The 24277-nt window shown below is 40.8% G+C and overlaps 1 protein-coding gene across 1 annotated transcript in view; it reads right to left on the bottom strand.

Annotated features, from left to right (window-relative positions):
* Window positions 1–23598, bottom strand: part of LOC149310571 (peripherin-2) — a 33129-nt gene extending 9531 nt beyond the window's left edge. Inside the window, exons 1-2 of the mRNA XM_089529210.1 lie at window positions 22760–23598; window positions 12730–12976 (exon numbers count right to left, since the gene is read on the bottom strand). Of these exons, the coding sequence (XP_089385336.1) occupies window positions 12730–12976; window positions 22760–23340 (828 nt within the window). The 5' untranslated portion in view covers window positions 23341–23598. The remainder of the gene's footprint in view (window positions 1–12729; window positions 12977–22759) is intronic.
* Window positions 23599–24277: the final 679 nt, after the last annotated feature.

The following is a 24277-nucleotide window of genomic DNA, read 5'->3' as shown; positions in this document are numbered from 1 at the left end:
CCACTATCAGGAGGATGGTAAAGGAAAACCAAAGAAGCAGACTTTCAGTGCAAGGTTGCAGCAGTGGGTCTTCAGAAAATAATTTAATGAGGTTTGAGGTGGAAAAAAATGAGATTCTACACTAGCTGATCCTACCATGGCTGTGTGTACCAGCCTACAACAGGCAAGGTAAACGGCAGCTGCCCACAGAATAACTTACTAAGTACAGTGGTGCCCCGGGTTACGAAATTAATTCGTTCCGCTGTCAATTTCGTAACCCGAAAGGCTTTCGCAAGCCGAATTCCCATAGGCGCTAATGGGGAAAAGCCGCGATTCCGTGTGAAATCGCGCCGAAAAGCACCAAAAGTTTTTTCGTAACCCGAAAAAACTTTCGTAACCCGGAACAATGTTTTCCAATGGGATTTTTTCGTATCCCGAAAATTTCGTAACCTGGGTATTTCGTATCCCGAGGTACCACTGTATGTCTAAACAGCAAAACAGATAAGAGGAGAGCAAATAACCCTACCTCACCAGCATGTTACAGAATAATGGATCTGTTGGCCATCAAAACTAAACTAGTAAGAAAAGTGGAGGCTGGAGGTGGGGGGGGGGGATCCTGGGTGCATTTTTTGGAGGAAGCTTTCAAGTGGTATCTAGAAAATTCAGTTTCCCTCTGCAAAACTGACCTAACCAGGGTGTTTGATTTTGCTTGTGCATATTGCTTGTTGTGAATAAAACATCTGCTATCAAACTGCTCTTCTTTCTGGTGTTATAGGTCCTATTCCTTCCATGTTATTTCTGCCTCTGGTACCAATTTTTATGATAAAGAAGTAATTCCTGGAAACACCTCTATTTTGTTAACTGAGGCAAGCCCATACCTTTGTACCAACTCCAGAAGCTCCAACTGATTCCAAATAAGGCAGCCAGATTTCTTATTAGTACATCATTCCTACTACATTTCAAACCAGTTTACAAACTGGTTTGAAGTTATTTAAATGATCCTTGTTCACACTTGAGCCAAATTGCTGTAGTGGTTTGGAGGGGGGGCATGAGCTAGACCCATTTAACCCGCTTCTTTTTTATATTCATTTTCCCCCACATCTTTTCTAAATCGATTCAGTGCAAGTGTGAACGGGATGCGGATCAAAATTGATTCTTTTTTATGATGTGATCAGATGATCGTCCACTGAAGAGGGTCCCTATGGAATTGAAGCATTGGTCAATGAGAATGAGAAATGGGTTATTTTACAACAAGAAAATGCGACCAGTGCAAATGCAGTGTGAACCACGCTCTGCTGTTGAACTGATCCATCGATTCAGATCACAAACCAAATTATTTGTAAGTGAGAATGAGGCCTAGGAGCGACCATATTACACCAATATTAAAAGCACTCCACTGGCTGCCAATTAGTTTCCAGGCAAAGTACAAAGTGTTGGTTATTACCTTTAAAGCCCTACATGGATTGGGTCCAAGTTATCTATAGGATTGCCTCCTCCTGTACAATCCATTTTGTATACTCAGGTCCTCTGGGAAATGTTTACTCCAACCAGCCAGGACTAGACTGGCAATAGTTTCCCAAAGGACTTTTTCATCTGCTGCCCCCAGACTGTGGAATGACCTGCTGGAGGTAATACAACAGCTGAAAATGTTGACTTATTTTAAAACAGCATTAAAGACATTTCTTTTCTGGCAGGTCTACCCAGTAATTTTTAAATCATGACCTTTTAACTGAGTGCATTTTATGAGTGCATTTTAATGATTATATACTGTTGTATTTTAATTGTGAGTTTATGTGTTTTTAACTGTGTTTTGTATTTTAACATGTAGTACTCTGTCTCAAGCCTTGAGGAGAGGTAGGAAAGAGATGATGATGATGATGATGATGATGATGATGATGATGATGATGATGATATCCTGTACTCCATCTAGAAAACAGAGCCAGGTGTGGAAGTCCCTGGCTGCTCTTGCACATCAGGGCAGACATATGGACCAAGAAACTTAAGTCCCTTAAATATTAGTACCCGTCAGCATTTGTGCTGGATCTTGTCCACAGAAGAAATATCTTACAACATGATTGGATAAAATGCACTATGCAAGCATGACCCATTTAAAATGGCTGCTTGCTGCCCTGGAACAGCCATTTTATGTTCAGAGCTGACTGGATTTCTTGGCAAGCCTGAGCGGACCATGGCCCCGTTCCACGTCTTGAGCCTGATTGGCCTCTATATGCCTCCTCTAATTATATCATCCACGGCTTTTCATTTAAGACACAGATTGAGATTGGCATGGTAAGCAAGATCGGCATGAGAATGATGCCATCTTCCCAAAGAGAAGTGCTTCTTAACAGACATGGTGATGTTGAGGCCTCCTGGAGAAAAATACTGCCCCCCAGCTATTCTCTTCTATTCTAGTAATCAGCACTTATGGCATCCACCAATAATAAACCTGTGCAGGTGAGGGCTGAATTTGGAGGTGGAGAACAAGGGAAACACATGGTCCTGCGGAGTGCTAAAGGATATACTCCAACTGTCCTGATTTGGGAGGGACAGTCCCAATTAATCCTCTGTCATCTCATTTTTTCAAATGCTTTTAAACTGTTCCAGTTTCTTGCTCCTCCTTCCTCTTTCTTCCCTTTATTTTCAGCTTCCTTCTAAAGCTGAGAACTAATTTCAGTGTACAAAAGTGGTTAGCACTCAACTCCATAAGAGTGAGAGGAGAAGAACGGTTGAACCTTGCCCTTCCCAGTAGGCTCAGGAAAAAGCAAACTGCCGCAGCCTCCCTGAGCTTGTTGCTTTCCTCCTTAATAATGTTTGACATCTTGACCACGCTCTGATGTTATATGGCTACATTGCTCCAGCTTTGAACTGTGAAATGCTGGAGTCTATGGCTAAAGCAATTTCCCCTTCTTTTGAATTATCCCACTGACAGTGTGCCCTCATTTCTTCCTTCCAACTGAGCTGAAACCAGCTGCTTCTCCAGGGCCCACATTTCATCTCCCTCCCTCTCTTTCCCATTAGTAAGCAGCAGTATTAGAGGCCCATCCTAGAGCTTGGCAACAGCCAGGCAGTGGGAGGATGCATATCTGTGCATGTGGAGTTATGCACACATGTAGGATCTCACCCTATGCCTCCACTGCCCTCAAATAGACTTAACTGGTGGGGAATCTTTAACTTTCCAGATTTTGCCTAAAATTCCTACCAACCTTAAGCAGCAGGGTCAATAATAATTTCTCCATACGAATTACCTGGGCTTGGAGATTTTTTATGGAGGCCCTTGTCTTAAGGCCCCTTATCCTCAGGATGACCCAGGAGTAGGGTTGCCATATCCCGCCGGGGGGCGGGACAATCCCGGTTTGGGAGGGGCCAACCCGGTCCCGGTCCGGTTTGGCGCCCAAACCGGGACGGCCCCGCCCACCGCAGCCACCTCAGGCCCCGCGGCGGCTCCAAGGCCTTGCTGAGGCCTAGGAAGGCTCTCCGCGGTTGGAGCTCCAGCCGCGGAGACGCTCCCTCCCGGGCCCCAGCGAGGCCTTCGAGGCGGCTCCGCGGTCGGAGCTCCAAGCACGGGGTCCTCCAAGGCCTCCGCAAGGCCAGGGAGGAGGAGGAGGCCGCTTCCCACCGCTGCGATTGCCGCGATGAGGAGCGGCCCCTGCCTCTTTCCCGGCCTGGGAGCCTGCTGAGGCTTCCTCCCAGGCCGGGAGGAGGAGCAGGCCACTTCCCCTTGCGGCGATCGCCACGATGAGGAGCAGCCTCCGCCTCTTTCCTGGCCTGGGAGCCGGCCTAGGCTTCCTCTCAGGCCGGGAGGAGGAGGAGGAAGCCTGGCACCGCGGCGATCGCCGCGATGCCAGGCTTCCCCTCGCCCTTCTCGGCCTGGGAGCCGGCCTAGGCTCCCTCCCAGGCCGGGAGGAGGAGGAGGAAGCCTGGCACCGCGGCGATCGCCACGATGCCAGGCTTCCCCCCGCCCTTCTCGGCCTGGGAGCCGGCCTAGGCTCCCTCCCAGGCTGGGAGGAGGAGGAGGAGGAAGCCTGGCACCGCGGCGATCGCCACGATGCCAGGCTTCCCCCCGCCCTTCTCGGCCTGGGAGCCGGCCTAGGCTCCCTCCCAGGCCGGGAGGAGGAGGAGGAGGACAAGGTTTAAAAATCTAGGACTTTTTTTTTTTAATTTCCTAGCCAGGAAATTAAAAAAAAAATGTCCTACATTTTCAAACCTTGTCCTACATTTGTCCCGGTTTCGAGGTCCTCCATTATGGCAACCCTACCCAGGAGAGGACCTTTCCAAAGGATTGCACCTAGGCTGTTGAAAGCCAGCATGGTATAGTGATTTGAGCACTGGACTATGACTCTGGAGACCAGGGTTCAAATCCTGTCCCAGCCATGGAATCATCCATTGGGTGATTCTGGGCTAGTCATACTCTTTCAGCCTCAGAGGATGATAATGACAAACCCCTCTGAACAAACTTGCTAAGAAAACCCCATGATAGCTTCACCTTAGGGTCACCATAAGTTCAAAATGACTTGAAGGCATAGTACAACAAAGCTGTTTGGGTCCCTCCCTGTTATCTTTCCATCAGCAAGCAAAACCATTTTAAACAAAATTTAAAGTAATTTTTGATAACTGATTGGCTGTTAAAGAAGAGCCTTTAATGGGTGGATGGTATACTTCGTATTTTTGAACATTGTTTTAAATTCAATTGCTCCATAATATAGTGACCTTTTGGGTATCTACTGTATTTGTATCTGTTTTTTAATCTTGTTCCAAACTACCTTTAGTCTACGTTTTTGAAAAATGTGTGTGTGTAACATAAAATAAAATATAAAAGCAAGCAAGAACAGGAGTTATTCCTGGGAAAAGAGTGGGATATAAATAAATAAATAAATAAATAAATAAATAAATAAATACCTACCTACCTACCTACCTACCTACCTACCTACCTAGAGGGCCAAAGGTTCATCAGCCTCCCTGGATGACTGGCTCCTTTGTAGATATTCATACACTGAATACAACATTTTTGTTACAAGTGCATTCAGCTGAATACATTTTAAAAAATCCTCTGATCAAGAACCTGGTGAGTCTGGCAGTGGTGTATTAGTAATATTTAGAATACAAGGCTTTACCAGGCTAGCCTCTGTAGCAATACTCTAATGGAAAGTTTATAAATGTGGTTAGGTTTTTTGCTCTATAACAATGTGCAGCATTATCCAGCTATAACAGGAAAAAGGTGGTGGTGTTTTTTTTTTGTTAAATCCACCCCCAAATTCTTTGGATTACAATAACAATACCCCATAACAATACATCATTTGCTTAGAATTCCTTTCTTCTCCAGTGGACGGCCACTGTGGGGAACTGAAGCTAAACTCAGAAGGAACTGGAGAGCCAGTGGGGAACATGGGCAGGTGATGTTTTGAATCATGTGCCGTCCAAAAAGTCCTGGGTCATCAACTCCATGAGACCAAGCTTCACTATATCACTGAAGGCCAGGCTTTCCATCGGATCAACTAAACACACTGACATCCCTATTCCTGAGGTTAGCACTAAATATTCAAAGCTCTTCAGAAGTGTTTGCACACCTGGAAATACTGGGACACCCCCAATTTCTTTTTCATTTGTGCAGGCAGAAAGCCTACCTAGAACTTCTTTTTCTTTGTTATCAAACAATCCGACAACATAGTCCTGAAGCTTCAATGTATTGTACAAAAATGGCTCCGTTGCCATCTCTGGACTAGGTATTCAGCATTCTCAAACCTGTATCTAGCTAACAAGGCCCATAAGCGTCGGAGTTGTTATCTGAGAGATTGGCATTACAAATTGCTTCTTCTCTCCGAGGGCATGGAAAAATGTAAAAGAAAGGTCAACCAAAGCAATGCTGATGGAAGTATTCTAGGACAGGAAGCCAACAAAACAAAACAAACATTTAACTTTTCCAAGCTCTGTTCTTACTTCTTGTCCCATTTGCTCACTTGGAAGGATATGATTGTACCTATGGTGTTTAGTTACGGTATGTCATCCAATGACCTTACTTTTTATGGTTACAATAAACAGCATGAAGAAAAGAGATTTAATGGGCAAATATTTCCCTACTGCTAGATGATCTCTATTTTAGAAGCCACCTTCTTATAATGCTTTTCTTCTTTTTTAAACATACATGCTTTTCTGCACTGAGATATAAAGGCTGCAACTGTTCAAACCTTTCCTGGCAAACAATGATCATGGGGGCCCCTTTGCACTACATGACTAGAACACTTTGGTACTATCACAGCTCCATACTATGGAAATCTGGGATTTGATGTCTCTTGCAGTATTTAAATTTCTCTCCTGAATAGCTGTAGTGCCTCAACATACTATAAATCCCAGGATGCCATAGAATGTAGACATGGCAGCAGAAGTGGTATGAAAACTGTTATGACTGGCAATATGAAATAACCTCTTTTCCCCCTTCACCACTCATCTTGTAATGCATTCTTTTATCGTTTGGAGTATCTATGGAGCTATTTTGCCTTGCTCAGCCATCAGTGGCCATTTATGATTGGAGAAAATGGGGGGAGAAATTTCACAGATGTGTACAAAATGTATACATGACATATCCTCCAACTGTCCCACTTTGGCAAGGACATTCCCAATTAATCTTCTGTCATCTCACCCTTTTGGCCGCTTTGAAAATGTCCCACTTTCTCTTCCTCCCACTTTCCCCCCTTGTCCTCAGTTTACTTCTGTTGGTGCAAAATGAGCTCAAAGCAAAAGTGGTTTGCATTCAATTAACTCAGTGTGGGAAGAGGGAGAGGGAGGATGTGGATGGAGTCTTGCACTTCCCAGTAAGCTGAAGCACAAGCAAACCACTGCAGTCTCTTGCAGTTCATCTGTTTGAAATAAATGTTGCCATCTCTATCATACTTCAAATGTTTTTATATGTTCCAGTTTTCAGTATATGCTCCTTATAACGTAATGAAAAAAAAACCTTACCTTTTGCTCCAGAAGATCCTGAACCCTCTATTATGGCACTAGATAGTTGTTCACATGTGTTCCACTGTGCTACCTGGTGTGGTGATGGCAGAGGCACATTGCTTGCTCTGAGGTCAGAAAGAGGCACCCAACCATATGATCGCTGCTCAGCACTTTGTTCTGACCTCAGAGTGAATGTTGTGCTGTGGTAGGTGACACAGGAGGATGCACATGCAAACAGCTGTTTGTTCATCAGAGAATGCCAGGTCAGCTCCAAAGCCAGAATACTTTGGGGTTTCCCCAGAATATTCTGGCCTCTGCACAACATTACCAACATTACCTCAATATCAAAGTGTTGCAAGTACAGGGTGACCAGATAACCTAACTGCAAAGGAGGACAAGGCACTGCAAAATGTAGGACTTTCAAGAAAAATGGAGGACACAACTGAATAAAAGCTAAAAAATACTAATATATAAATGTAAACTCCTTAGTCATGCTCAAAATGGAGCACATTTTGGAATTCCTCCTGGACAGAAGGCTGAAATGTAGGACAAGTCCTAGAAAAGAAGGATGTCTGGCCTGATCATAGAATCATAGAATTATAGAGTTGGAAGAGACCGCAAGGGACATCCAGTCCAACCCCCTGCCATGCAGGAAATCCAAATCAAAGCATCCCCGACAGATGGCCATCCAGCTAGAAAAATACCAACAGAGATACCTTGACTTTGTCATTAGTATGTCAATAAAGACTACAGCCTAAATCCAGCACTAGTCCAAAGTGGAATAGGAAACTTGGTAAATCAAACCAAAAGAAATTTGGTAAATCAAAATGTATGTAAATCCTGTTGATTAGGTGGATCTATTCTAGTTGGGATTAAATTTAGGCCTGTTTCATTCTAGGCAACATTTCAGGAATTAACATTCTATCCATGTCTTTTTGTGACTTTTAGTACAATTTTATCAGTGCAATATCTATTACAGATTTCACGTGTTATAAATGACCCCAGTGATGTTGATGAGTCCCACATTTTCAAGAGTAATCAATATCGGTAAGGACTTTATCACACGGGGAAAATTGGGAGTTTAAACAGTGAAAATCGCAATTAACATTTTCACATAACATTGCGACTAAAGTGCCATTATCCCAGGAATAAACAGGCAATAAACAGCAACAAATCATTCACAGGGAAATCCCATGAATGGTTTGTTGCTGTTAATTGCCTGTTTATTCCCAGGATAATGTCTCTTTAATCGCAATGTGTGTGAAAATGTTAATCAGGATTGCATGATTTTCACAAAATTTTTGCTATTTAAAGCCTGATTTTTCCCATGTGATAAAATCCTGGGTCATTTTGTTGTCTCAGTTACAGTAATAAAGTAAACAAAGTAGAATAAGCAAGGAAACAAAACTCATGTAACTGAAAGCAACTGAAATCTTTAAACAACCTAATGTTAAATTAGGTTGTCAATGTTTTAATTTTGCAAGAGTGAGTCAAGTCACTTTCTATGTTGCAGATGGATTGCCTATCTGAATTTAAAAACTGATTTTCTGATGGCCTGACCAAACATCAAAACAAGGGAAAGAATGTTAACTCTGTCTACTTCATGAACAAAAGAGGAGTAGTAGTAGTAGTAGTAGTATGTGCCTTCAAACAGTGGTTTGAGTGTTGGACTCCAGGAGACTAGGATTTGAATCCCTGCTCAGCCATGGAAACCCATTGGGTGACCTTAGGCAGGCCACACTGTATCCGTCTCAGAGGAAGACAGTGGCAACTGCTCCTCTGACCAAATCTTGTCAAGAAAAAGCTATGATAGGGTTGCTGTAGGGTCACCATAAGACAGAAATTATTTGAAGGCACATAGCAATAATGTGCCTTAAAGTTGTCTATTGACTTATGGTGATCCCATGAATTTCACAAGGTTTTCTTAGGCAAGGAATACTCACACGTGGCTTGCTATTGCCTTCTCCTGAATATGGTCCACAACACATGATATTCCTTGATGATCTCCTCTCCAAATACTAACTACCCTCCTTAGCTTCCATGATCAGATTGGATCTGGAACCTTCAAGGTATAAATGAAATACATGAAGGAACTCCATTGCAACGTATCTGCCCCATAGATACAATGTTAAGAACTTTGGCACAGAATGGAGGGATTGGTCTAGGCCCAGGGTAGCAATCATTTAGCCCTTCTGGTATTGTTGACTACAAGTCCCAGGATTTTTTACCACTGACTATACTGGCTAGGACAGCTAAGAGATACAGTCCAACATGCAGAGGGTGATATGATTTCCATTACTGTCCTAAACCAGTTGAAAACCCTAGGTTGAGTAGACCCATTGAATCAATGGGAACTTTGTAAATCAACAAGATAATTCCATTGATTCAGTGAGTTCACTAAGTTTGACTTTGGCCTTCAGTGTTTTCATGAACTATTTGCTATTTTATCTCATCATTTAAGTCTTAATACTTTTTCATTGTTGCCTTCTGATATTTTTTATTTGACTTTTAAAAACCCTTGCTTTTTATATTTATTGTTTTAATCTGTGTTTTTATACCATGCTTCAGAAATTTGTTTAAAATGGGAAAAAATAGAATACTGTATTCGTTTTTGAAACCAATATAAATACTGCAATACTTATATTGCAGTGGACAACTGTAAAAACCTTAAATGCATAAAGTGGCAATCCTATATCCACTGATTTGGAAATATGTCCTACCAGCACTGCCAGATTTTCAAAACAGCTATAATTGACATACGGGGTTTACTACCAGGAAACAGCTATTAACAAGTTTGTGTTCTACATAAATACAATATGAAAATATTGATTTCAGTTATCCTAGCTGTATATTTCTCTGTAAAATGAACATATTGCCCAGACTCATAAACTGCATTATTCACACATTTCTGTCTTTATGAAGGGCCCACACCCCAAAATATAAGATTTTCTTCCCTCTTGTTCGGTCTGTATAAGAAGAAAAGCTTTTCAATGCTAAAATAAGGAGGATCCCTTATCATAAAGGACACCTGCCAGCCTTATAATAAAGGATAAGCTTTCTGGCCTTCAACTAAGGATGCATCTACACTGCAGAATCAATGCAGTTTGACACTTCTTTAACTGCCATGGCTGAATGCTAGGGCTTACAGGATTTGTAGTTTTGTGAGATATTTAGCCTTCTCTATCCAAGAGCGCTGGTGCCACAACAAATTACAAATCCCAGGATTTCATAGGATGGAGGCATGACAGTTAAAGCAGTGTTAAACTGCATTAAATCTGCACTGTGGCAGTTTCCTAAGGGGCATCCCTTATATAAGTGATACCTGGCAACCCTATGTCCTATGGAACATGGTGGGATTTCCTTCTGAATAAATACAGTGAGAACTAGAAACTCTTCTTCTGGGCACATTTGAAGACAGGGTGGGGGATGTGTGGCCCTCTAGATGTGTCTGGAGTCCAACCCACAGCGTTCCTCAGCAGAAGCTAAGATGGTTAAAGTTGTTGGGAGTTGCGATCTGACTTTGCCCACTCTTGCTCTAAATTCTCAGAAAATGCATGGTTCTGCTCAAATACTATCATGCTGATTTTAGACAATCAATCAAAATAAATCCCATCAGGTCAAGAACTGCACTTCAGCATGCCTCTATTTTCTACTGTTGCAGTTGCTGTTTTAAATTCAGAAATAAATAACCATTTTTCTTAAACTTGGTGTTCTTCTGTATATTAATTCAAAAGAAGACAGGGTGAAGACTTGAGCTTTTGATGTAAAATACCCAAATAACAAAAGAAGTAGTTATTGGGAGTCATTAGCAGAACTAATTCTTTGCAAACAAAAATACCAACTGCCTAAATACACACACATATAAATAGACACAATTAAAATGCTACCTTCCAAAACTGGGACTCAGGGCGACTTACAAGATTCAAGACAGGTATAAAGACACAATGTTATAATGATAAATGATAAAATGATAATGATAAAACACAATTAAGCAAATTATAACATTAGAACATTACTGAATGAAAAAGCAATATAAAGCACATTATAAAGCAATATAGAGCTCCCAATATGAGCTCCTTTTTGAGCCAGTCAGTTGCCTAAATGAAAATGTCTTTCCCTGCTGGAGGAAAAAATTAGGAAAACTTAGCCTCCTTTGGGACGGAGTTCCACAGCCTAGGAGCTACTACCTAGAAGGCCATCTCTCACATACCAACCACATTTTGCAGGTTGGTCAAAAGCTATTCCTTAACAATACCTGGGCAATGATGTTTGCAGTATGTACAATTCTCAACAGTTTGTTATGTGGTTTAGGGGACTTGCCCAGGCTATTTGTTTAAAAGAATGCATGCTGATCATTTCGAAGCCACCTGCAAAGCAAGGGGCAGGAGCAGCAGTTGTTAAGTCACGGTGGTTGGAAATTGTGTTTATAACAGAAGCTGTGTTGGGACTTTTCTTGTACTATAACACCACTCCTTTTAGAACTGTACAGTACAGTCCTCTCCAGTTCAACTCAAAAGCAAGTTTCCATGTTCAGACAGTGGAGTTTGAATATAACTAAGTGAGTGTAGGATTGCAGTGTCACTGTTTTTAGTACTGTTGTTGTTGTGTGCCTTCAAGTTGTTTCTGACTTACGGTGACCCTAAGGTGGGGCTTTCTTGGCAAGATTTATTCAGGAGAGGTTTGTCATCGCCTTCCCCTGAGGCTGAGAGATTTTGACTTGCCCAAGGTCACCCAGTGGGTTTCATGGCCGAGCTGGGAGTCGAACCCTGGTCTCCAGTGTCATAATCCAACACTTAAACCACTATGCCATGGCACTATAATTATCTCTAAATGCAAATTCAGATGGTGATGCAAAATGAGATCACACCAGAATAAGACAGTAACTTGTATTTACTTGAGTTTGTAAACTAAAAGGAAACAGGTTCTTTTCAAGCACACTGTTTTATATGATTCAAGTCAGTTTTCAACATTTACTGAGTACTAAGGATTCCTGCTTCTCCTGTTTCACCTTCTAGTACCAAACATAACTGGGTCCATCCCCAACAGGCAGGAAACAAAAATGATTCAGGTAGGACATCAGCATATCTGGAGGAATCTCTGCAAAATTAGCTCAACAGATAGAGGAAAGTGGAGAAGACAGAATCTTGAACTTCCAATAAGCTAAGGCAAAAGAAAACTGTTGCAGCCTCTCCTAGCTCATGTGTTCTTCCTCATTAATAATGTTGGGCATCTTGACTATATACTGATGTTGTATGGCTATACGTGTCCTTGTTTTCATCTGTGAAATGTTGGAGGGCATGATAGAGCCCTATTAGGGGGCTATGTTGCAACCTCTTGTTGCAGTACCACATTCATTACTTGTGCCCTTCTGTGCCGAGGCCACTTTTGGAAGTAGGGTCTAATAAAAGGAGAAGAAACCATCCTGTCAGTGGTAGAATTCAAAGACATAGCCATGTTAGTATGTAAAATCAGTATGTAAAGAGATCTTATAGCACCTCTGAGACTAAAAGAAAGAAGTTGACAGCATGAGCTTTTGTAGACTTACATCTATTTCCTCACATGCATTTGGTGGAGTGGAAAGCCAGGGACTAACCTATGCAAATCATTCATGTGAGAGAATGTCAATTAAATGTCAAAATCCTGTGTGTGTGGAAGTGACGTGGCAAGTCCAGTTTTAGCAACAGTCATTGGGGGACAACGGCAGTAAGGAAGCTGTAGCCTGCAGGAAAGTGGATGAGTGTGGAAAACAGAGAGGCATCTGATGGTCAAGGTGCTACAAGATCTCTTTACATACTGATCCTACCAATGTGTTACCTCAAAAAGCCAGACAAAGAGGATGAAAACTCCCATGGAGCTCATCATGCCACTGTAGTACTTCAGCAGAGCCTCTCGGCAGCCCCGGTTCCACAAGTTGAGCTCTTCTGTTTGATAGTCATAGCTGTAGTGAGCCGAGTTGTTCGACACCTGATACTGGATGCAGGGTCGTGGGGAGCTTGGGTTGCAGCAGCTGAAGGGGACGCCATCCACCAAGTATCTTCCATCCACATTGCTTTTAATGCGGCTGTGAACAGGCAAAGCACAGTCAGTTACAATTTCATCAAGACTCTTGTTTCTCTACTTGAAAAGTTAAATCCACCAGGACAAATGGATTAAAACAAGATGTTTCCATAATGCTGGGCTCTCCAACTGACCTAGTTTGACAGGGACAGTTCTGATTAATCCTCTATCATCCCACTTTTTCATCTGCTTGTAAAAGTCCCAGGTTCTCTCTCCTCCTCTTTCCCTCTTTGCCTTCATCTTACTTTAATTGGTGCAAATCCATTTCAAAATGCAAAAGTAGTTTGCACTCAGTGAACCCAGCAACACAGAGAATAGAGGAGGGGTTGGAGGCCTTGCCATTTCTAACAGACTCAGGCAAAAGCAAACTGCCACAGCCTTTCCTAATTTGTGTGTGCTCTTCCTCATTAATAGTTTTGCCATCTTGAACACACCCTGATGTTTCCTAGCCACGGGTTCCAATTTTCATCTGTAAAATGTAGGGAAATGAAGTGAAAAATGTAGTGAAAGTTTCTAACATTGCAGAGAGACAATGAAAATCATTCTCAACTAAAACTCTTACATTTGCCCCCCCCCCTTTTTTTTTTTTTTTTTTTTTTTTTTTTGCATTCTCTAGACAATTTTGCCTGCTCCTTTTCTTTGGATGTCTAAACTGTATTTCTAAATGTTCACATGGAGTTTAAGTTACTGCAATACTTGAAAATTGGTGACTGAGGGACTGGAGGTGGTATTCTTATTACATATCCTCCAACCTTTTGCAGATGAAAACCAGGATACATGTGGGCAAGCGATATCAGAGTATAGCCAAGATGACAAATGATATGAATGAGGAAGAACTAAGGAGAGACTGGACCAGCTTTCCTTTGCCTGATCCTCCTGGGAATAGCAATGGCAATAGCAAGTACATAAAAGCAAGATTCCCTCTTCTCTTCTCCCATGCTTAGTGAGTTAACTGAGTGGAAACTACAGTACTTGCACAATGTGTCCAAGAGTTTTCTCTTTCCTTTTCACTGCATATCTAAACCATTCTCTTACTAGCAGCCCTGCATCTGAGTTGTGAAAAGGCTAGGATTTAAAAGTGTCGCGTCACTGGGTCCCACTATTTCAGACACAACCTGCCCCCCCCCCCTTCTGTACAATCTCTCACTACACACCCCATGCTCCCTAAAAACCTGCCCTAGAAGGTTGGGAAACTCTTTGAAGTATGGTTTCAGCATCAAGGAAGATGTGATGTGAGAGGGAAGAAAATCTTCTGTGCTTCTCTGATTCTATGTTATTCTGCTGGCACTGGCTTGAAAAGGAAGGCTATGTTGTTACTTAGTATGGATTAATAAAAAGCCATCGTTTCATGCTTAATAATGGTTATTTCACCAGTAAATCATCATGTGGGCAAGTCCTATTCACTACCCATCCTTTGCTGACATGCTAAAGAGACATTCATTTTTGTTAAGTGAGGCTGCAACACTTCATCAGACGGTGAAGATTGTGTAGCCTCCTCCCAAACACTGGTAAACTGTCACTGCCAGCAAAGTGAGGCAGCACAGCCAATGGTAAGGGATGATGGGAATTGGAGTCCAATAGCATTGATAAGGCCACACATTTTCCATTCCTGATTTAATCATAATTCTGAGAGGAAGCATTCTACTTTGGTTCTCACTTTGCATTACCAACAAACATGTCTGCAGTCATGGTGAAGGAAAGATAAAGACCCATCCAGATGATCATAAAACTGGCTTTGTACCATTTCAAAGCTTTGTTCTTGACCTACAAAGCCATAAAAAATAGGGGCTCTTTCACATCACATCATTCTAGTACTATGATTCCACTTTCAACATCCTATGGATTCCTAAAATTTGTAGTTTACAGAGGGGTACTTAGAATTGTCTACCAGAGAGCTTTAGTGCTTCTTGAAAGTAGCCCAGGGTGTAGCGTAGGATGTAGACTCACCAGGTAAAGAGGAATCATAGTGTAACTGTGTAGTGCAATAGGGTCCCAGGTAGGTTCTCTTTTCCTACATATCCACAACTGAACCCTATCCCCAAAGATTGTAAATTATTGGCCGTTCTGCAAACCATAGAATGCCATGGCAAAACAACTTCTAAAGTGATGGCACCTTCATGATGGGATTTCCCCCCAGCATGGCCTGAGAAGTATTTTGCATCAGATGATGTCTGCTTTTTTTAAAATTACTTCTGAATGTTTCAAATTATTTTGCATTTTTAAAAAATGTTTGGAAACTATTTAATATTGTATTGATGTGTAACATAATGCCAACTGCTCAGAAAGCGTAGCAAGTGCTATACAAGTACAATACATATAGACAAAAGTCCAGAGTAACTGTCCCAGAGGGAGCAATTACTTAAAATATTACATTAGGTGAGAACTGCAATACAAAATGAACTTCAGTTGTATACAAGTAGTATACTAGTACTACAAAAACATGCAAACTGCAGAGAACCTGTCCCTAGGGGGAGGGAATGTTTGTGGCTGCATCTGCACTGCAGAAATAATGCTTTGATACTGCTTTAGCTGTCATGGCTCTGGGGTCTGTAGTTTTGTGAGGTATCTATGAAATGTAGTTTTGTGAGATCTGTCAGAAAGCTCTGGTGCCACAACGAACTATAAATCTCAGAATCCCATAGCATTGAACCATGACAGTTAAACCTTTAAAGGTGGGGCCTTGAGAAATATCTTAATACACTTTTCATTCACAATAATATGGTATAGCAGTTGAAGTAGTTCAAGAGGAGTTTAATTTTTTTAAAAATTGTCCTAACTAGACAAACTTATTTAAATTTTTGTCCATGAGTTACCGCATCTCAAACAGACACCTGGAACTTTTTGTAAAACGTTTTTTTAATTAGAAAGGGATGTTTCAGCTGATCTGATTTAACATACAGGTTTTGTATAGATTTTTTGCAAGATATCTATAATCTAAACAAGCATTCACTTTATTTAAAAATAAAAAGGCTACTGTACCAAGTAGGCAAAAAGATAATCTAGTAACCTAAATAATATTACTACTACTACTACTTTATTAGTAGTAGAGGTAGTTCTTTTTACATGGCACTCTTGTTATGGAATAAAAGACATATCCCTCTCTATTTTCATCTACGCAATGGTGAGGTGGATTGGCATGCATCCTCATTACTGTTGAATATAGTTTTGAATTCATATTCAATATCTGAAACATTACCTAGTACAGCTTTTCCCAGTTGTACCCTCCAGATGTGTCAGCCAGCATGGCCACTGGCCATGTCATCCATCCATCACAGACTTCAGTTTAGGGAAGGCAGGACAAGCCTTACCTTTACTCCTGAAAATTGAAACTTCTCTTACTGATTTCCATATGATGAGCTAGATCAGGTTTGTAACACTACACAAATACACTAGTCTGTACTTTTGTATCATTATAAATACTGTACCATTTTGATTTCTATATCCCAGGTTGTACTAGGAAACCTTTGACATTTCATGACAGCAGGAGCATTTTCAAAGGACTCATCTGCAAATGATATGCCAGACTACTCTGAATGAAAAAAATATTAAGGTGAGCCTCAAGGCCTCATCTTTAAAGGTTTAACTGTTATGGCTCAGTGCTGTGGAATCTTGGGATTTGTAGTTTGTTATGGTTTATTGTGGTCTTGGGCACCACAGGTCAAAAAGGATGTTGAGAAACTGGAGTGTGACCAAAAGAGGGTGACTAAAATGTTGAAGGGTCTGGAAACCATGCCCTATGAGGAACAACTTAGGGAGCTGGGGATATTTAGCCTGGAGAAGAGAAGGTTAAGAGGTGATATAATAGCCCTGTTTAAATATTTGAAGGGATGTCATATTGAGGAGGGAACACGCTTGTTTTCTGCTGCTCCAGAGAACAGGACTTGGAACAACAGATGCAAGCCACAGGAAAAGAGATTCCACCTAAACATTAGGAGGAGCTTCCTGACAGTAAGGGCTGTTCGACAGTGAAACACACTCCTTCAGAGAGTGGTGGAGTCTCCTTCTTTGGAGGTCTTTAAACAGAGGCTGGATGGCCATCTGTCGGGGATGCTTTGATTGAGAGTTCCTGCATGGCAGGGGGTTGGACTGGATGGCCCTTGTGGTCCCTTCCAACTTTATGAGTCTATGGCATCAGAGCTCTCTGGCAAACAAGTCTTTTATTTTAATATACAGTAGGTCCTTGGTATCTGCTAGGGTTTGGTTCCAGAACCCTCTGTGGATACCAAAATTTGTGGAGTCCCACTAAATACAGTGGCATAGCAAAATGGTGTCACACACACACACACACACACACACACACACACACACAGAGAGAGAGAGAGAGAGAGAGAGAGAGAATTTTCAAGCTGTGGAGGGTGGAATTCGTGGATGCAGAATCCATGGATAAGGAGGGTTGACAGTATATGTCCAACTCTTGGTATGAACACTTAGGACTTGTGAAATTCTGTTTGTGGTTTAGGGAGTTTGTAGTTTAGGGAGGCCTAAGAGTTCTCTAGCTGAGAAGTCTAAATGGCACTCTCTAAATGCAAATCCCAGGATTCCACAGAACACAGAAGGTAACCAGAGCAGTTAAAGTGGAATAATAGTGCTATAACTTTGTAGTGTGATACATGATATGGAATTCCCACAGAATACCCACTGATGAAGAGCTCTTCAGCTTCATGGGAGTTATTGGAACAATAACTGTACCTAACAACAGGAACTTTGGAAGCTTCTCCCATCTAGTGCAGTATTATCAACTCTGGCTACTCTACTACTACTGTTAATATGTTGCCTTTTCCCAAGTTTGGGGCTCAAGGTGGTTTACAACAGATTAAAAACACGCAGGTAAAATCACAAAATACAAAAGTTAAAAAGTGATTAAAAAGTGACTAAACTATATAATAATAATAATAATAATAATAATAATAATATCATCCACAGATTCAACCATCCACAGCTTGAAAATATTCCTAAAAAATATAAATTCCAAAAAGCAAGCCTTGATTTTGCCATTTTATACAAGGGCACTCCATTTTACTGTACCACTGTATTTATTTTATTTTAGTTTAGTTTTATCCCACCTTTCTCCCAAAGTGGGACCCACTGGAACCAAACCCCAACCTATACCAATGTATAATAAAAAGTAAACCATTCACAAGAACATTACATGAGAAATAACAGATAGAAAATCCAGCACATTGTTGGGGGGGGGGGGCAGACCCTGTACACTCAGTCCACAAAGTCTTGTTGAAATAGAAAAGCCTTCACCTGCCTTACTCCCTACTCTCTTTCCACTTGTCTGACAAGAGAGTTCCAGAACCTGGGGTCAGCACTGAGAAGGCCCTCTCCTGTGTTCCCACCAGATGTACCTGCGAGGGTGGTATGACAGAGAGAAGGGCCTCCTCAGCAGATCTCAAAACACTGGCAAATTCATAAGAGAGGATGTGATCCTTCAAATAACCTGGACCTGAGCAGTATGGGGTTTTATCAAAACCAACAATTTAAATTGTACCCAGAAGGGGACCAGCAGTCAACGAAGCTGTTGCAACAGGGGAGTTGTGTGTTCCCTATGGGCAGCCCTAGTTAGCAATTTGACTGAAGCAATTTGGGCCAAGGGAAGTTTCCAAACATTCTTCAAAGGCATCCCCATGTACAGAACATTACAGTAATCTAACTAGGATGTAACTAAAGCACATATCACCTTGGCAAGATCTGACATCTAAAGGAATGGTAGCAGCTGGTGCGCAACCCTTAACTCTTGGAGGCAGCTGAAACCTGAGCTTCTAGGCCCAGAGTTGAATCCAGAAGCACACCAAACTGTCAACATGCATCCTAATGGGGAGCATAACCCCATCCAGCACAGTCTGAATCCCTATTCCCTTCCCTGCCTTTCACCGGACCAAGGGCACCTCCAACTTTTCTGGGTTAAGTTTCAATTTGTCTGCCCTTATCCAGTCCATTATTGATGGCAGGCACAAGTTTAGGACTGAAACAGCTTTCTTGGATTGTGGTGGAAAGGAATAGTAGAGTTGGGTGTCACCTGTATACTGATGGCACCAAACCCCAAAACTCTAGACAACCTCTCCCAGCAGTTTCATGAATTTGTTAAATAGCATGTGGGACAGAACTGAATCTTTAGAGACTCCTCAGGCCAGTGGGCATGTGGTCAAACAGAAGTCCGCCTTCTAGCAGCCACTTTCCTGGTATGATTCCTTTCTAGCCCTACCTAGAGAGTCAAGGTATTTACTGCTGGTCTCCCATCTAAATACCAGAACCAGGCCTGGCCCTGGTTAGCTTCCAAAATCAGACACATAATTCAGGGTGGCCATTCCCTATTTTGAAATACACCCACACTTTTAAACACAGCGTAATCTTGTTTTTCCTCTTATGCATTGCTCTGCCTTGGCTGGATTAAGATCAAGCTCACAAATCTTCAGATAATTCTAGCATGGTGAACATCTCATTAAGTTTTCTCAAATAGTTATTTATATCAAAGGGTTCTTCAACTTAAAGTGGTCCCGTTATTTTAACAAGTAAACACCTGGCATAACATCAGGGTTCAAAATATCATTACACAAACAAACTTGTTTTAATTATAACTGGCTAATTCAGGATTGTAAGATTCTAGCCAAAATCACCAACCAAAGAATGATTTTAAGAACATCCAAAGAAAATGATCAAAGCCAACCAAAAGCACTGTATAGTTTTTTTTAATGGAATGTGGTGTATACATTGGTGGAAAAAAGTCACCATTTGCTAATCTGAATATATTATTTTATATTATCTTTTTCTTAGGATATAAAATATAAAATTACATTAAAATTTACAATGCACATTTATCATTCTAAATGAAGCTGTACAGCTGTTTGTTTTCAAAGTACGCTAATATAAATATAGTGGAAAATATATGGCTTCATATTATGCAATAACGTCATATGAAAATCAACCTGCTTTGGTGTTTTGTTTTTTTCCCAATTTGAACCCCCATTTTTGCATGGGATTTCCCCTGTGTGATAAACACCTAACACCAGAATCCTATACATGTCTGCCCAGAAGTAGGTACCATATAATTCAGTGAGGCTTAATCTAAAGTAAGTGGCTATACATTTGAAACCTGGCGTTATCTGGATTGAGGCCTTAGTGGCTGTCATATTCTAGACCAGTGCTTCCCAAGCTATCTGACATGGAGGATGAGCAATTATTTTTTCCCACTGTGTCAAGGAATGGTACCATAAGCCATTTAACGACAACTGTTTCTCTCTTTCCTGGAAATTCAACATTTAAAAAACCTGACTTTTGTCTATTTGAGATCAGTGTCATCTTTCAGTTACTTCCATGTCATTTTTTCCCCATAAGTAGAAGTATTTAGTGGCTGGTTAATGATTTTATTGCGATAGAGTACTAATTTAAGCACTTTTAAAAATGCAGGGTGTACAAAGATTAAATTAAGACTGAAATTGACTAAATATTTGGTTTTTATATAAATAGGCCATAACCACACTGTGTTGAGATGTAATACTGTTATAATACAACAGTTAAACAGGCGAGTCTACAACATAAGTTGTCTGCAATTAAACAGGAAACAGAGTTGAAAAGACCATGTTAAAACAAAAACCACTAAGAAACAGGTTGAGATTTTAAGTAGCAACAAACATGTTCACTGAGCTCCTGAGAATTTCAAGTTTTAAAGTACACATTAAAAATATTTCTTCCCATCAATACTATACACCCAAACTGTCAGGTACTTACACATTTTGCAAATTACACTGATTGATCTATGTAATAATGGGGGTGGAAGTTACTTCCATGTCATAGAATCATAGAGTTGGAAGAGACCACAAGGGCCATCCAGTCCAACCTCCTGCCATGCAGGAACTCTCAATCAAAGCATACCCAACAGCATCAGTACTGTTTCTAAGACACAACATAGTGTAGTGACCAGGAAAGGTTTTAATTGTTTTGCTGGAAATATATCCGCATTAGCAAATGTGGTTTATGGAGTCTTGCCAGAAACAATCCCCAAGCAGCTGATTTTTCACAAACTCGGTTGAAACGAACAGTCCTGTTATGTCTGGTGAGCTATGATGAATCATTTTAGGTTTTTTTTTAAACCAAGTTATTAGACTGATATTTAATTATTACATTAAAACTCAGATCGAAGAGCAAGTTATACAAAAATAGTTGACACAGCAAAGGATTGTCAACTTTGCCTCCCTTCTTTGCAATAGGGCTTTAATGGGGGGAAACAACTTGAAAAATGCTGTTTCATATTTAATTTCAAAACCTTCTTAGATTATCTCAAGTGATGAGCTACATTCTTGTGCTAGAATGCCTGGGAGCTCTTTAATTTCCATTCATTCACTAATTATCCTTTGACAGCTCTCTTAATCTCTCTGTTTCCAGCTCAGCACAAGGTAGGGACCATGCTAATCACTTGAGAAGCTAAGAGAAGTATTTTCTTCCCCTTCTAATTCATGCAATTAAAACAGTATAAAGAGTCAGAGAGAAAGCTAATTGTTGCTAGACCCAGATATTTATTCAATTTATCTCTTCATGGAAAGGGGTGAGGCATAGATGTGTTCTCTTTACAGTCATAATTTAATTATGGGATAAAACATATTAAAAGAAGACCAGAAAAGCAAGCCATCATGCTGTAACATGCTGAAATGGCGTGCCATGGTAAGGCCAACAAAAACAACAATTTCACAATTATGAGATAAATAAAATGCTAGAAGAAGCTGCTTGTTTTGGTTTTATGGAGTAAACTGAAACAGGGATTGCATTTTACCAAGCACACATACATTTGGTAGAGCACTCTAATTCCATCTGTCCAACCAGCCAAGAATAACTACAGAGTAGCTTAACTGAGGTCACTATCAATGTCAGAACACAAATGAGCAGGAAGGTCTTCTGCAACCTCTGTAGAAATGAATGGGAGCTGTGTAAGATCATTTCATTTCAATGGACCAAAATCCAACCCATTGTAGACCCATTAAGATGATGAGTGGAACTTGTTAGTTGCAATATGAATTTTAATCAATGTCAGTGCATCTGTGTTAGGTAAGACTAGCATTGGATTTAGCCCTCTGAGCTTGGTACTTCCTGCTGGATTATGTTCTTTTTCTGTCTCCCAGTTAGGAAAAAAGCAGGCATGGATGGCCATGTTAACAAAAGCAGAATTGGGACATCTAAATGGGTGAACCAAACGCAAAGTGGCAGTGAAAGGGAATACTTTTAAGATAGTTATTAGTTACTATAGGAATACTGCTATGGAGTTTCATTCAATGATTAGACTAATGTTTGAGAACTTGAAATGCCACTCTCCATGGTTATGGTGATAGCCCAGTTATAGCCCTAGAATTATTTAGTTTTACTTCTACTTTACATCTGCAGTTGAACTTACTTTTTAAAAGTGTGAATTACAGAAAAATAATAGATGAATAAACACTTAGTTGGGTGGAGGGGTTTACTTATTCAGACATTCATAAAATTAAGTATTCCGTTTATATAGAACCAGAAAAGAGGAAGACCAAATTACATATAGATTCAATCAAGGAAGCTACAGGTGCCCTGAGTTTGGAAGACCTGAGCAGGGCTATTGATGACAGGATATCTTGGAGGTCACCCATTCATAGGGTCGCCATAAGTCAAAGTCAACTTGATGGCAATTAACAATAACAACAAACATAAGAGGCATAAAATGGATTTAGTTGGTAGTGCTGCACATGATACGGATGGCTGATGACAAGAGAAGTTCAACTGCAAACATAGGAGAGCACAAAATGCATTCCACTGAAGTACTTACTCTTTCACTTCTTTGGAGCTAAAATCCAAGTATCTGTTGCTGATCCACTGAATCTCAAACCAGTCTCTGAAACCGTTGTTTCCACAGCATTTGAACTCCATCTGGAGCAAATCAATTGTTTTCTTCATGAAACACCTTCCTGGAGTATCTGTATCACGATAAAATTTCATTCCACTTTTTAGCCCTTGCGCTAGCGTACTTTCCAGAGAACCCCTCAACAGGAAGCAAATGAGAGCGACAAAAAAGATGAAGACATTGAAAAATACACACACCAATAGATAAAGTTTCACAAGAGGCTTCCACTTTGCAAATTTAGCAGGATCCAGAGAATCATAGCATATCTTGCCTGCAAGTGCATTGAATGCACAGACTAATACACCCACCAATATCAAGGAATTGGGCACAAAGTGGCTTTCAGAGTTGTCCATCACCTCACTTCGCTTCCTGAGTTCAATTTTCAGGAACAATCCCATTGAGAAAACAACGATCCCTGCAAACACTGACAACCAGTTCATGAGCCATAGTCCTTGCGCTAGTTTTACCCTTTTCTTCTGGTTGAACTTGACTTTCATCACTGCCATGTTCGTGATGCTGAATGCACCAAGACTCCACAAAAATTAATCCTTTTTTTGGTAAAGGGAACAAGCGCAGGAAGAACTCTCACCATTCAGGCCTTGAAGATTCCAAATAGAGTAGCTCTGGCTGAGCCATTGTTTGACTCTTCCATCTTGCCGAGTCTGAAGTTGAAGCTTTGTAATCAAAACTGAAACGTTTCAAAGAAGTGGAAAAAATATTATTGGCAAATGGGATGCGCAACTATTTCTGGTGGTCCCTTCTATGCAAAGGAATAGAAGCTTCAAAGTTGCAAATGATTAAAGCTGGATCCACAATACGTCATTCTAATACTAATTAGTGTAATCCAATTTAGAGAAATCTCTGCCAGCAGATGAGCAGTGGAAATAATCCCTCATTTTACTATTTAGTGGGTTTGGACCTTCACATGATGCATTGCAGTGCATTACAAATGGAAACCAAGATATAAAAAGAGGACTAGGTACTTTTTGACAGGAAACTGGAGACTAGTTAAAAAGTACATGAAAGACATTGTTATACACTGACTACAAATTGTTCCAAGCCACTAAGACCATAGCCTTTTTTTCCAGTGTCACTCACCTTGAATGACATCCTCTGGCTAATGTGTTTTCAGGGGTGGAATTAAGGTCATGTTTTAAGTGAACTGAAATCTAAATCTGAGGAAGCCCAGCAAACAAAATTTTCACAACTGGAAGTACAATAAAGCAGTCTTGAAGCTATATCAACCATGGCCATTTTTTGCATCCAAAACTAGTCTCCGTCATGAGCTGCTTATGGTTAATCACACTGGGCCAATAGTGGCACAGGGCTTGGTGAGGGTTTAAGAAACAAAACCTTTTATGCAATGTAACACCAATGAAGGATGTAGTTGTCCCACCAACTAAGGAGGGAATCTCTACTACAACGTCATAGCTTTAGAAAGAA

This window comes from Sceloporus occidentalis, unplaced genomic scaffold (genome assembly GCF_023333645.1).
Source record: "Sceloporus occidentalis isolate IW3139 unplaced genomic scaffold, rSceOcc1.0.p SCAF_6, whole genome shotgun sequence".
Taxonomy (NCBI): Eukaryota; Metazoa; Chordata; class Lepidosauria; order Squamata; family Phrynosomatidae; genus Sceloporus; species Sceloporus occidentalis.
The sequence above is the reverse complement of the archived record's forward strand: the minus strand, read 5'-3'. Positions and strand labels throughout refer to the sequence as shown.